The sequence below is a fragment of the Grus americana genome, chromosome 1 (genome assembly GCF_028858705.1).
Source record: "Grus americana isolate bGruAme1 chromosome 1, bGruAme1.mat, whole genome shotgun sequence".
In the NCBI taxonomy this organism is placed as follows: Eukaryota; Metazoa; Chordata; class Aves; order Gruiformes; family Gruidae; genus Grus; species Grus americana.
The window spans coordinates 107322940-107337611 of NC_072852.1; the positions used below are offsets into that span (position 1 = coordinate 107322940).

Sequence of the window (14672 nt, forward strand, 5' to 3'; positions counted from 1 at the left end):
CAAATGCTGTTCACAGCTCAACTCTTACTTAGAATTAGCCACTCAGCCGTATGAAGTGCCTGCATCTTGCACCTTCTGACTGATGTTTCAGGCTTGACCTCAGATGTAATGGTGGAATATCATTTTCCAGAATATTAAAGGAGAAGTGACTTAGCTGTTTGAGTGTGATAATGATACTGTATGTTCTCTGATATTAAAATGTCATATTTTTCGACCACTTTAACAGCATAATGGAGATTTTTTCATGGAAATAGGGTCCTTTCAAAAAACGTTGATGGTAATGGTACAGTTATAACACGCTAAAATTTGAATGGTAAGCAGGACACGGCTAAAATTGTTGCCCTGAGGCAGGACCCTAGCAAAACAGTAGCATAGTGCATGTGCAGATTTAAAGCCGTGCTGCAGAAACATTGTTATCACAGGCATGTGAATCTATTTCTTTGGAAATGTCTCCTCTGATAAGTTTTTGTCTTCTTCAGGGTGAAAGGATGATTATAAGCAATTGTACCAGCGTCGGCCATTTGAGTCTTGCCTGTACTACAGAAAGCTGTAGTACATTGCTGCCACGGTTTCATTGGCAAGTCTGCGGAACAGTCGTATCTCGTCTTTTAACAACACAATGATGACAAATAAGGTTCCTTCAGGTTTGGCCTAGCGAGGGGTTTTCCATCTTAGAAACTATGGGAAGAGAGTCAGTTTTTCACATCTCCAGCCAGCGTAGCTTGCTATTTGGCAGCAACACCTCTTCAATCAATTGCGATCTGGCTCCATTTGCCAGTGCCGTATATCCCAACTTTAAGCTCTCATTGAAAACTGGCTAAATGTTTGCTTCTGTCCTTGCTACTTGTATTCCTTCCTTTATTTTTCTCCCTGGTATCCTGAATTACAGGACACTGGCGTTTCTGGGTTGGTTTGTGTCTTCTTTCTTAAAAGGAAAAACCATTCTGCTCGTGAAAGGAAGTTTGATAAGTAGTTGAGGAAAACATTGGCATTTCGGTGAAGTGTCTTCTCACCTTTCCTCTTTCATTGTTTGGTCCTTATATCTCTTTTTGTCATTTTGGTTACCTCTTTATGCTTTAATGTGGAAGGCCAAGACAAGGTCTCGCTGCAGCATCTTAATCTGATTCTTCTTTTCTGTTGTAATCTGCATTGAAGGAAGGCTAGGGCAGCTAACGGTTCAGTGCAAACTGAACATCAGGACCTTGACTTGGAGTGAAAGGTTTTTCTCGGACAGAAAAATCCCTTTATTTACAGAACACACCCAAATCCTTGGATTTAAAGATGTAAACACTTTTTTGCCTAGAGAAAATTAATTTGTGATCTCCCAAAGACACAGTTCTTCTGTGAGCTGCGTCTGAAACCCCTTGGTTTGTTTCCATAAGCCTGGGAATCCACAGTGTTATTCACACTAAAAATATTGTCTGTAATGAAGCATGATTCAAATAACCCCAAAACTCTAAAATGAAATGTACAATAAAATAATAATAATAGTAATAAAAAAGCAAATAACTGTAAATATTTAGGACAAGTGAATAACTGTCTCTGCAGTCTGAACAAATGAATGTACTCTTCCAGGAGGTAAATTCTGACTTACAGGTAATAAATGCCTTGTCATAGACCATAATATGTGGAAGATGTTGAGAGGGATTACGTTTTGTACACAGTCAATCAAATTAATAATTAGGTCCATTCTCCTTATCTATTTCCAATTTTCAATCAACCTAAGGGGCGCTCTCAGAGTCGCATGCCTGAGGCATCACGGATCCTTCAGGGTTTAATTAGGATTCCCAGTGCTGCACCGTGCTCTCTTAGGCCTGTCAGTTACCCTCCTCAGAGGAGTTAAAATTACTCTTTATATGACTTATCAGATTTGGTCATTTAATTGATTCCCAATTTATAATCTAATTCATTTACACTTTCCTTTCCACACATAGAAATACTGTTATGGGATGACAGCTGTGTGGCCCAGTAAGATTCCTGGCAATACTTAAAGCTCAAATCTTCAACTAGCAAGAGAAAATCAGACTGATTGTGAGGGATTTCCATAAATTTTTGTAGTTGTCATCAGTAACTTTCAGCCAGTGGTTTTTACAGAAGTCTTTTTTGGAACTTGCTCCTTAAGCATGCATTTCTTTCTATTAACAATTGTAGGTTTCTTAATGACGGAATGAAAAATAACGAATGACAATAAATATATTTATTTTAATGTCTTTATATGCATTCAATATGTTTATTGCCAATGCCTCAAGGTTTAATTGCTTTTGCAGTGTAGCAGATTGCTTGATTCAAGTATATCACTTGTATTTGTCATCAGCACCTTCTAAAAGACGTGACCCAGTAGGTGCAGTACTGCTTGATTTCTTTCTACATTAATGGTTTAGAAGCATGCAGGTGTTATATTTACTAATATGTATTGCTTAATATAACAAAGAATGACACTTTTTTCCAGAGAAGGTAATTGTTGACCTTCAGTAGATGTGAAGATCCTAGTTCGGTGGTGCTGTATGAAAAGCAATCAATCAAAAACGTTACTCTTTGGAGAGAATGCCTTTTAAAACAACTTAAAGGTTACAGTAATTGAGGCAGTACACTTTGTTAACTTTTTAGAAGTGTGATCTAATTTCACTGCTGCTCTTTTGTACCTCTAACTACACCTTATGATCAGTCGTCTTACAATGAGCCGTCTCTTTTATCAGGAAACCTGTTCAATGCGAATTCTTAACCTGTATAATCAGGGAAGTCCTGTGTTGTAGGAGGGCTGGCTCTGTGAGAGAGTTGAACTGTTAAGCCACGTGTCTAGTTTCTCTTTGGTTATGGGTTCATGGGATTAGAATATTTCTATAACCTCCTCAATCCCATTTTTTATTTTTCTAATCTTACAGCATTTTACAACAAGTGCACATTGTTGTGGTTTTGTTCCTTATATTAGATGGAAACTTTCCTTGTAATACTGCTGTTTTGTTTGGAGAGAGGGAAGAGGAAAACTGAGATGCTTGTTATAAAGTTACAGGAATTAAAATACTAGAATTGGTGGGTATTAAAGAAACTAAAATTTATTACATGGGGTTTTATAACAAAATTAGCCAAAAGGCAGGGCAGCAGGCCTTTAGTAGGCTGGCATTGCTCAGCTTTAGCGCGTAGTTTGATGTTAGCACATTTTTGTATGCTGGGAGGAAACTTGCTCATTAGTTGAGGTCTGATTGTTTTGTAAAGAAACGTGAGGAACGGGCATTTCTTCTATTTACTTCACTTTTCCACGTTTTTGAGGCACGTGCTACAACACAAAGAAACATGTGAATTATCTTCATGCTGCAAGAGTGGAAATTGTTGGGATCTCTTCAGTTGTCTAATTGTGTGACTCTCTGGCTCACTGATGTCTCTCCAACAGCTAGCCTTGCAAAATAACCTGTGCCCTTTGTCCAGGGCAATGATGGAGACTTAGCAGGAAGCAAGTTGGGATGATCTCTTTTAGAAGAGTTGAAGTGGATTAAGGTTGCCTTAATCTGATTAGGAAACTGCACCCCAAACTTCTTCATTTCCCTCTTTTCCTCCATTCATCCTGTGACCGTGGCTGTAATATCTTGGTTGGTTAGGGATCCTGGGTATATTTTGGTGCACTGCTTTGAACTGATCTAGCATGAAGCGTCTAGCCAGTCTGACTAGAATAGACCTGTAATCAAAATTTCCAGGAGATTTTCTTATTTCTGGTTCTTAAGTGATACCACCTGTTAAGTAGTGTATGATAGTAATTGGTGTATTCCTTACAAATTCTTTTTTTTTCACTTATTGACTAAACCTTTCTGGTTGGTTTCTTTTTTCTTGTGTTTTCCTTTGGTTTTCTTTATTGTCTTTGAACTAGATCACAGTTATTCAACGATAAACTCTAACAATAATGTTTCTTAAATATCTGCAGTGTGTATATGCAAAAAACCCCCTGCCCACCTATCTCCCATTTCAACCAGTGATGGCGCTGTGCTGTTTTTCATAGTAGCCAATGAAGAACTTAAGAAAAAACCACCTGGTGCTGCATTTTGAAAAGCACTGTTTGGGGTTTACACAAAAAATACTGTCTCTACTTATGTTGCTTGTCAATAAAAAATTATCTTCAAGAGATTGCTAGTTCCTTTCTGCTCTGGAAAAGATTCTCTGGGGAAAGCGTAATTACTTTATTGATTGAATAGTATGTTATTTTAAATAGCTGTATGAGTAGCTGGCTTTAAGGCAGAGTTACAGAAGTTGCTCTTGAACCTGGTTAGTTCAGCAAGCATAGCATAAAAATGTTTTCCGCACAAAACCAGGAGTACAGAGTTCATATAGCAAGATCATGGAGTCATCCTAGCTATGCAGTGACAATAATTACGATCATAATTCATTGTATTTTAGAATAATATTAGAGTAAAATGTTAGAAAACCTTACCCACAGTATGTCAGAAATCCGTGTGTGAGGGGTTATCTATGAAGATTCTACACTGAATTTGTTCAAAAAAAGAAAAAAGATAAAAAGGCAAGCATCCTCTTAATTTATCTGTTTTCATTCCAGCTGCATATATATAGAAAGAGGTGCACGTGGTGAAATTTGACCCTTTGGTGACCGAAAGCACATGCTGCACTGGATTACAAAGTATACTTCTAATATATCTTCAAAAGGAAATGTATTGTCAATTTACAGTGAGCCTTGAGTAGGAAGGACAGAAAAGAGAAAAAAAAAATCAGTAAGGGAAGAAAATTTTAAATTTATAACTTTATGCAAGATTGCCAGGACCTGAGGCAAAAAAACAGAGCATGTATCTACTTTACAGCTGCAAAAATAATTACATGATGACTATCTGTGGAGTAATCTCTAATGGATTACATTTTGTTAGCATTTCATTATGTAATGTTAGAGGCAAAATAATTAATAATAAAAAAAAATACATGCTTGTTTTGATGTATCTATGGCCTGGACCTTTGATGTCCTCCTAAGGCATTCTATTATGCATTGGTTAATTTGTGAAAGGTCCAAGACAAGGTACTATGCTTATAAAGCTGATCTGAGACTAAGGAGTGTAGAAATTACTGAAGTAATTTGTTTTTATTATGCAAGTAGTGGACTTCTTTGTTGCTTCGAAGGTGCTAAAAGCCATCTGAGGTGCTATCTGATAGGCTTTCCTCTTGGATTTATGAGGTCTTTCAGACTTGAAAAGCACTTATGGTTTATTAAGATCATTTCACTTGATTTTATTTTAAACTTAAGGGCACTTCTTTTTATATATCTCTTAGCTTTATCTAAGTTATACAGTCTTCAACAGTAATGAGAGGCTTCTTACTCATGGTCAAAACTTCCCTTCTGTTGTGTCACAGTAGATCTGTGGTGTAGCAAATAAACTCTTCTGCACTTTCATGTGCTGCTGGCACTGGAAACTGGATATATGGGCATTTTTTTAGTAACTTGGTGCAACTTCTGTTTCTTCTTCTTTTATGTTCTTTAGTTTGGAGAAGTGAAAAAGAGTAATAGTATGACCAGTGGCTCCAAGCCAGATCAAGTCTCTATTAAAGTAAATAGAAAAAATTCTTTGACTTCAGCAGAAGCAGTGTCAGCCCAGCCACTTAGGCTACATGATTTACTGTGTCTGGATGGCTTGCAGGCTACTTGGGAACACAAGAAGTTGCATCTGGTTAGTAATGCCATATTCACTATAAACGGAATAAGTATATATATGGTTTTCAGTGTATGTGAGTAGTATTTTAATGCTCCCATAACCAAAATATTTTGATCTATCCAATTTTGATGCATCAATATTTAGGGGGACGTAGTAAGGAAGCTGTAAGAGAATGCAGGTTAAACTTTATTAAGTTTTGTCGAAAGCAGAAGGGGAGCTAAGGATTGGTCTTTTAACTTACCTTTCTGAATAACTAAAAATGACATAGTTCCTCTTTCTGAAAGCATATTATTTCATCTAGATGTCACCTGGATTAATTTTAGAGCTGAAAACATTGTCAGTTTCCCTAGTCGTTAGAAGGAACATATGCGGGTGTTTTGCTTTTTAGAGAGAAATTCTTCTTAGACAAAGCATGCTTTCTCAGGGTTTTGTACACCAAGCAATTGGTGCATTTTTTTATTATTATTATTTTTTAAATAAACTTTTTAGACTAGGTCTGTCCAAGGGAACATGTTCATCCAACAGCATCTCATTGTTGTAGGCTAGATGACCTCAATAGGCCCCTTCCAACCTAAATTATTCTATAATTTCTTTATTAGGTCCTATCATTCTGTTGTATTAGTTTGTATTGTTAAAGGGATAGAGACATTTTGTTCTTGATTATCTTCTTTCAGTGCATCAGTATCTCCTGACTCCAGGGCATCCAGAAACCTCAATAATTAAACTGAAATATTTGAAATGTTAGTGCTTCAGTATGGAAGGGATTGGTAAATTCAGACGATGTCTGGTGAGATCTGCCATGTACTTCAGTCTTGTTAGTACACAGGTGTACTTCCAGAAATTATATCCTGTTTCTAGAACAGTAGTAAAATATTCTGTATTTATTGCTTTTGATTCCCATCTACACTTCTATATCAATCTGGTACTTTCCCTGTTGTGTATTATTAGTGAGCCAAGCTGCGCTCCCAGGCCTGCGACTGTAGTTACTGAATGGTAGGGTATCAGAATGTAAGGTAGATGTACTTGAGAAGAAAATATAGAAGACAGTCCTACTGATTATTGACAGGGCTATTTGCCAATAATCCTTCAAAACAAAGAGCTACAAGTAATTTTTGCTCCCTCCTTTCTTTTTTGATTATATAGCACTGCAGAAAGTAGATGTGAGAACGGCGTATCCCCCTGTCCCAAAGTAGATGACTGTTTGCTCTCAGACCATTTTAAAAGGTCTTAACGGCATGAAAGACCTTGCAGAGAGGAATGGTTTGGTGGCAGTGCTGTACCTGCCAATCTGTAAGCACACCACCCACATTCCTTAACATCTAACAATAAATCACACCTCGCTTTGAAACAGCATTAACAACCAAACCATTATTCAGTAGTGAATGTCCATATATCTGTGGTCCACGTCTTGGGGGATACGTTTTTTGCTGCATATTCTTGGCACTATTTACTGTTGACACAAGATTGTTGCAGGTAGCAAGAGTGACAGACAGCTCCGTCAAAATCCTGGAAGTCCTTTGGTTGTAACGTACTTTTCCATTACCTTACCCTTTGTTCAGTGTGGATGGAGTAACAGCAGTGGAGAGGACTAGAATGTTATATTTGTTATCATTTGAGTTATTTATTTTTAGACTAAACCTAATGCCCCTTACTTGGCAAGACTTAGGAATGCCATTATTCTCTTAAACTGTGTCCCTGTGTAGTGGTCTGCTGAGCACAGTATGATGTCTCTCCTCTCCCAAAAAGAAAAATAATCACACAGCTATTGATAAAATTAATAGTGAGTGATTGGAGGGAACTAGAGTTTCCTTGGCCTGGGCTTGGCCAAATAATGAGAAAGAAGAAGTTATAGTAATGAAGCCACAATAAAAGTGTTTTCTTCTGGGAAAAAGTAGTGAAATTTACTTCTTCCAAACGAAGGATGTGGTCCTGGCTCAGGCTAAGGGATGACTCCCAGAGATCAGGATTTTTTTTTTTTTTTTTCTTACAAAGACACAAGCCAAATTGCAAAGAAGAGTTTGGCTAAAGCTGCAAAAATGAGTCTTATAATGTCATCAAAGAACTGGGAAGTTTAGCTAGTTTGTTCATCTTTGCCATAAATTCAGGGATAGGTACAATTCATACGGCCAGTGGCCAATCTTTAACTAAATGCCTTTGAGTTGTTGGCAGGCTGACCTTGTGTATCAGAAAAAGGGGGCAGAAAGCAATCTCTGCCATGCTTCTCCCCAGGTGACGTTCTACCTGAGCAGAAGACACTGTGCCTTCTTCAGCTGTGATAGGAATCTTGTGCTCACACGGTAGGCAGACACTGTGCCAAATGCAACCAAGTGAGGCAGCTCTTCTGTGTGCACAGCCCTATGTCTGTGTCAGCCTTTCACCTCTGTCTGTGTTAAAGTCACTTGGCTTCTGTGTGGGAAATTAAATATGAGTTGTACGCGGGTTTTCTCTTTTACTGCGTGGAAGTACCAGAGACCATCTGCAGATGCCAAATGAAATTCGTTATCTGAGTTGTTCATTAATACAAAGTACAATGACAACAGGGACCATTAAAGGCCAAATCAAAACACTTTGCTGTGCTATTTGTATATTGTTGGGTAACATTACTTCATTTTCTTTATTCTTTCAGTTCTACGGGATGACTTCAGGCAAAATCCATCAGATGTAATGGTAGCCGTGGGTGAACCTGCAGTGATGGAATGTCAGCCCCCAAGAGGTCACCCCGAACCCACTATATCGTGGAAAAAAGATGGGACCCCGCTAGATGACAAAGATGAGAGAATTACAGTAAGTATAAAAAGTTTTTCAAACAATGCAAATATCAACTAATCTATAATTACTAGTGTCTTTAGCATGTGGGCATCCAGCCATGCTGTACTTTCTAGAATCTGCCCTTTCCTTGCCTCGGAGGCATCCTCTAGTCTCATACTACTTCATTGCAGGGTATGCATTTGTTTATTAAAGAGATCCATGCAAAACCTATGTTCATCTCTTCCTCAGAGGAATTAGAAGCTTGTGGAAATGAGATTCATTATATTTGTCACTGTTCTATAATTTTCTAGCCTTTTATCCACTTACAAATTTCTGCAACCTGTAATATCTGCCTTCTTTGGTTGGAAAGAGGAACTACTAATAGTCTAGGTGAGACCTTCTTTTGTAGTTCTGCTGAAAAGAATCTGCGCAGAAAAGTTGTGTGTTGTATTAGAAAGGATAAGAAGGCTTTTGGGATGTAATCACATTTTTTTAGAGAGATGTTGACTTATACTGCCCTCTCAAATTAAGCTGTTTTCTTCTTAGAGGTGTTGTCACATGCATTTGTGTCTGTAGCTTGCTGAATACAGTGTGTGATTATTCAGGAGTATGGGTAAAGCAGCTTCTCAAATCAGAAAACTATCCTTCTTTTAATTTTTGACCTGTGAAACAATAAGCTGTTGAGCCAAAATGGCTTGAAGCAATGGCAATGAAAAATGGAGTTCAAAAATAATTTATATGCTGCCAACACGGTGATACAAAACATCTTTCCATATGGTGAGAAACTGTATCATCTGAAAGCCATATAGGATCCTGTTGGTACTGGGAGGATTATTAGCATAAAACAAGACCAGAGGCACATACAATTTATGTACTTCAATCGTATGCTGAAATGAGGGAAATTTTTAATGGAAGAACACTTAAACCCCAGCAATCTAAGTAAAAAAACTAGCATTTTTGTTTGAGATTTAAATTGCCTGTTGTTCCATTTGTTTTTTACAAACAAGACAAAGCTCAGGCATTCTGTAGTTGTGGCACATGCATACATTTAAATTTTTAAGTACCCTACTGAACCTATACTGATTGCTGGCTATTAACTCAATTCCTCCAATCATACTTGCTAAGAACTTGCAATTTCCTTTTCAAATCTCCTTCCCACTGTGACAAGTCAATTGACCTGAGATAAAGAGAAGATTCCAAAGCTACTTTTTTTTTTTTTCAGGAAATGCTTTCTAAACTTGCATTTTCTATTGCTATAGTTTATTCTCTTGAAGGATTTTCAGGTGTTGCCTATTAAGTACATTGCTTTCGTTAGACATGAAAACTGCTCTTCCTCCCAGCTGCCAGAACAAAGACATACCCAGAACAAAAGCAACTATCACTGACTGGCAGTGCCACCTGTATTTATTAAAACTGTCTTATGGTGGAATAAAGACCCTCAGTTTGGTTTTCTTTTCTGGTGATTGAATCAACTACTCACCTACATAGTATTCTTTCACCATGACATCTGGTGGAGTTATCTTGCGTTATCAGTTTCTGCTTCCAAAAACAAACAAATGAAAATGAGTTTTGATGTAGGTGTAGATATACACATGCCCAAATGAGTGTTTGTTTTCAGAGGTGTAAATTAACAGTGCTGGGACAGCTAGCTCAACTGCATTCATTTACGTCGTATTTGCCTGGCATTGTCTTAAGCAGCACTATTAATATCATGGCTGCTCTCACACAGGCAAGCTACTGAAGCTACATTGTAATGCAGATTTGCATCGACTTACAGCTGTAGCAGGATCTTGCCAAGTGGATAAATAAGCATTCAGATGTATGTCTTAACAGCTTTGCAGTAACCATCTGTATTTTCTTGCTAGTGGCTGGGAGGAGGTGAGGGGAGATTGGGATGTGGAATGAGCAACACGCTAAAGGACAGATGGGCAAAAAATATTAATTTTGAAACCTGACTTAGAATTATTCCATTTGTGTTACCTTTTCTCCTTTAGGTTATTTCCATTTCAGTTTAGAAACAGGAACAGAGAGAGTTGAAAGAGTATAGCAGCTGAAATAAAGATGAAGTTGTTGGGTTTTAAGTCATAGATTTCATTTTTACTTGAAATAAACCTTTAAAAAAAAGTTTTTTCATTTAAGTTCCTATATTTGAAATGAACACCTACATTCGTTTGATGGCACAATTGTCAGTGACTCAGTGAGACTAAATTTCAGGTAATGTAGTTTACAGGTGTTACCTTCCTCTTTTTAAGCCATGAAATTACCAGATCAGGAAATGTCAAACTATATGTGTTGGTGTTCAATATATAGGTAATACCTGGGGGCATTTAATCAATGAAGAAATTTTAGTGGCTCCACTTCTAAAGCATTTCCAGTTGTTTTCATTCTTAAAGGCTTGTTGATATTTGACTCATTGCCATTTTAAGAGTTCTGTGTCAAAGGCTGTTTAGAGCATTTCATATTAATGCTTTCTTTTCTGACAGATTAAAAATAAACATTAAGACTGTACTTTTTTTGGAATAAGGAATGATGCTTGACACCTCTTTTTTGATTCATAACTATACTTTCTTCAAAAAGACAGTATGTCCATGAAGCAACCTTGTTTTTAATACGGGGAAGCTTTTTTGTCATCTGCAATGGCAATGTTGATCTTTGAATCAGCAGAACTGGCCTTTACAGACTGAGTGTTACAGGTGCCAGAGAAACAGAAGTGGTAGCTTGGTTCCTGACAGAGAGTTTGAAGCAAGAGATGTAGATAAATAGTAGTTAAATAAGATCCAAGTTAAGACACAACTTCCTCTGGAATGCAATAAAAAGAAAATATTATTTTGTCCTGGTAGGGTTAAGGAAATCAATATGTTTATGTAGGTGAGATAATAAAAATCAAAGTAGTCTCTGCATATTTTTGGTCCATTTGTAGGGCAAATAAGCGTTCTTTGAAGAGAAATGAATTTATATATCTTTGAGGTTATAAACAGTAGTGAATGGAACAAATAAGAAATGAAAGTAAGGGTATGGGCACAGCTACTTGTGGTGGGGATTACAGAAGCAGACATTTTCTTTGAGCACAGCTTTCCCAGTACTGCTCAGTTCTAGCACACGTCAGACTCGGTGTAGGTTCTTCAGTGTGCACATGTCCACTGGGTGCATCTGATGAAGAATCATCATTAAAACATTTTTTTCTCTCTGCTCTTGAATATGTTGTCTAGAAACAGTTTTCTCAGTGCATTGGAGCTAAACATGATTTTTCTCATGTGTATTCTTTACACCACAGTGTGAAAGCATATGCTTGATGTGGCTAATCCCTCTCCATATATTACAAATGAAGCGGGAATGACAGTCTTGCACGTGAAGCAAATGCTTATCTTTAACTTAATTTGTTCAACTGAAAAACAATTATCATGAGGCCAGAGCAGAACTAGTGCGATTCTGTGCTCATCTAGTTAATTTTTCTCCTGGGATTACTGTGGAATCAAGAATCCTTCCTATAATATGTATAGCTGAAAAGAGGTGCTTCAGTGCAGTCCAGTGAATAGCTCTATCTCCTCACTGCGAACAATGTAAAAATAAAATGTATTTTTCCAATTTCTGAAACGTTCTGAACTAGGAGAGGCTGTGGCGACTCTCCTCTTGGAGGTGAGACACAGTGGAGGAAGAAGATGCAATGCCCTGTCTGTGAGTTAAGGGAGAAGGGAGCTCACAGGGTGGGGAAGTTCCTTGTTCGGTTTCCAGCCCTTAGGGGTGTTTATGCGTCTGGAATCGCTGTCTTGCCGGGTGAAGTTCATAGGCCCACGAATTGCTTGGAGCGAGGATCTAGGCCAGGACTCCAGGCTACTAGGTGTCTTCACCATGAACAGGCCTGCTCCCAGCCCCATCAGTCTAGCCATCTCCTTTGCATGGCAGCCCAGTTTCGTCAGGACGTAGCCACGTGTTTCAGGCACTTCCCTTGGTGCCGAAAGCTATGAGTTTGCATTCCCTTGGGCTGAGGAGGAAGTGTAGTCCGTCTCCTAGTTTCTGCTGACTGCTGTAATCACTGGGCTTGGTCTTTCCAAATGTGTTTTGTCTAGATGCAGTTGGCAGGAGCATCAGTGGCCGTGAGCACCATTAGCAATGACTTGCTTGGGCTCTCACAGCAATTGCAGTGGGTATTAGCTGTTTGTGAGCCTGTGAATACCTCCATGGTGCCTCCATTCACTTCTCAGCCATCTTTCTGTTTTACCCCAAAACCTCCCACTACTTTTCAAATGGTGTCCCCACTGCCTTTCTACCACACGCCACTGCAATGAAATTTTCACCTCATTCCCCATCCATTTCCTGCATCTCACAACTTGCCCTTGCATCCAGCTAGCCTTTTTCTCCCACCTGTCTAGCCCCACTCTATCATCTGGTTAGTGCTAACTGCTTGTGTGAAGGTAACAATTTGGAAGCTCAGATAAGCAAAACCTCCTGCTGTACGCTGTAATGTAAAGGCACTCTTCCTCTGGCTTTGCTGTTGATGTAAATGGCTGGTGTGCTGTGATTTGTAATGCAAGCAGTGCTGTCTGTCTGCGTTAGGTTTGCTCAGAGCCTCCCTTAAGGAACTGTGTTGCTGCTCCATCGTCTTTGTGAATCCCAAATGCAATTGTCTGTATATAAGATACTGACATCAGTAATCTAACCAAGGTGGTAAGGCCTTTGAGCATATCTTTAGGCAAAAACTGGCAATAATTACAGACTCTCGGGAGCACAAAGTGTTCAAAGAGGATTTTGTGGATCTCCCATCTAGACAGGGGAACCTCCATGCACTTTTGGATCTCTCTCTCAATTCGTCTCATATTTTAGGGGCAATGCCTGCATAATTAACTAAGCCTCAATAAAATCAGGATGCAGTGAGAGTGCCTGTAATTATCAATACTTTCCTAGTGGGAGAATGTATATATATCTTGCATAAATTTTGGAGCAAGTCGATGTTTGAGCCAGGTTTGGAGGTCAGGGTTTCACAGGTTCTGTTGTTCCTGCCCCATGACCAGTATAAGCCCATGCTTCAGAAAGCTTCCTAATTGTTCACATGAAGTCATGGTAGAAGAAAAAAGCTATGCATACTGAACATGAAATTTTAATAAGTAAAATCTTTTACATATACATGAAAAAGGATGCTGGTACCTAAAAAAGAAATCCTTTGTAATTGAATACAAAAAGCAAAGCCTTTGCATTGAAACTTTGGTGCAGCACTGTGATTGCAATTTCCCCCTCTTTCGTATTAACTCTTATCTATCATTTATTCTGAATCGTCCTCATTTGATTTTTAAAAGAAAAAGCTTGAGAAGCCATTTATCTTTCCTTGTTCAAGTTTCTCAGCTTTTAAGATCAAAGTTACAGGATGAATAATGCATGCAGGTTTTCATTCCTTTTTTGTGTGGCTGTCTTGTGACATCAACAGTTTTGAATGACTTACACTCTTATTTTAGGTAAGTTGTAGCTTGAATTTTTGATTCCTGTTTCGTTTCCTGGCCTTTAAATAGTACATTACAAATACGAAGCATTTATTGTGTCTTGCACAATGCTATTTCTACATGAGTGAATGATGAAAATGTTTTCTACAAAATGTAAAAACGAAGCCTCTGATCTTCTGTTGTGACAGGAAAACCTCCTTAAAGGTACCATCCACAGGAAGACGTTTTGTTTAATTATTTGCCCTAAATTTTTTGTTAATGAATTGTCAAAGAGAATTTGGTTTGTTCTTCTTGGTGGAGACCATTCACAGCCTCATTGTGCTTTGACAAGTTTAAAATTACATGGGTAATCCCAACGTGATCTCGGTCATGACAAGAATGAAAAAAAGAAATGGAAGAAATTACTATGCCTATCAGTAAAGGAAAAGAGAAAGGGTTGTTTGTATTGGAGGGAACAGTGGAAAAAGCAGAAATTAATTTGCTATTTAGGAAAGGGGCCCTTCCTTCCAAAGTCAAATTGCAGGGGGAAAAATTGCAGAAGGGAGGTGAATCAAGAAAAAGGAAACAAAAACTGATCAAATTTGTTGCTGTGTGCTGTGCAGGAGTAACAGTCTTAACCCTTTAAAACAGCTATGCTGCTGACACAAACCATACTGTTACAGTACCACTCCAAATTAATTCAAGATGTTCATCCTTATTTCTTTCTTGTCCACTTCTCTTTTTTTTTTCCTGGTCTCCTCTTTTGTTTCATTAATTTATTAATCATTAATCTCTTAACATCTTAAACTCCCCAAATTACGTATTTTAGATACATAGCAAAAGAATGCATATTCCTGCAGAAGATGTAATGCTT

General features: G+C 38.1%; 1 protein-coding gene across 6 annotated transcripts in view; it reads left to right on the plus strand.

Moving 5' to 3' along the window:
• The window catches only part of ROBO1 (roundabout guidance receptor 1), a 736398-nt gene that overhangs the window by 613718 nt on the left and 108008 nt on the right, over positions 1-14672 (plus strand). For all 6 annotated transcript variants that reach the window (XM_054805401.1, XM_054805419.1, XM_054805438.1 and 3 more), the window contains one exon: positions 8266-8423. In XM_054805401.1, coding sequence (XP_054661376.1) covers positions 8266-8423 — 158 coding nt within the window. The remainder of the gene's footprint in view (positions 1-8265; positions 8424-14672) is intronic.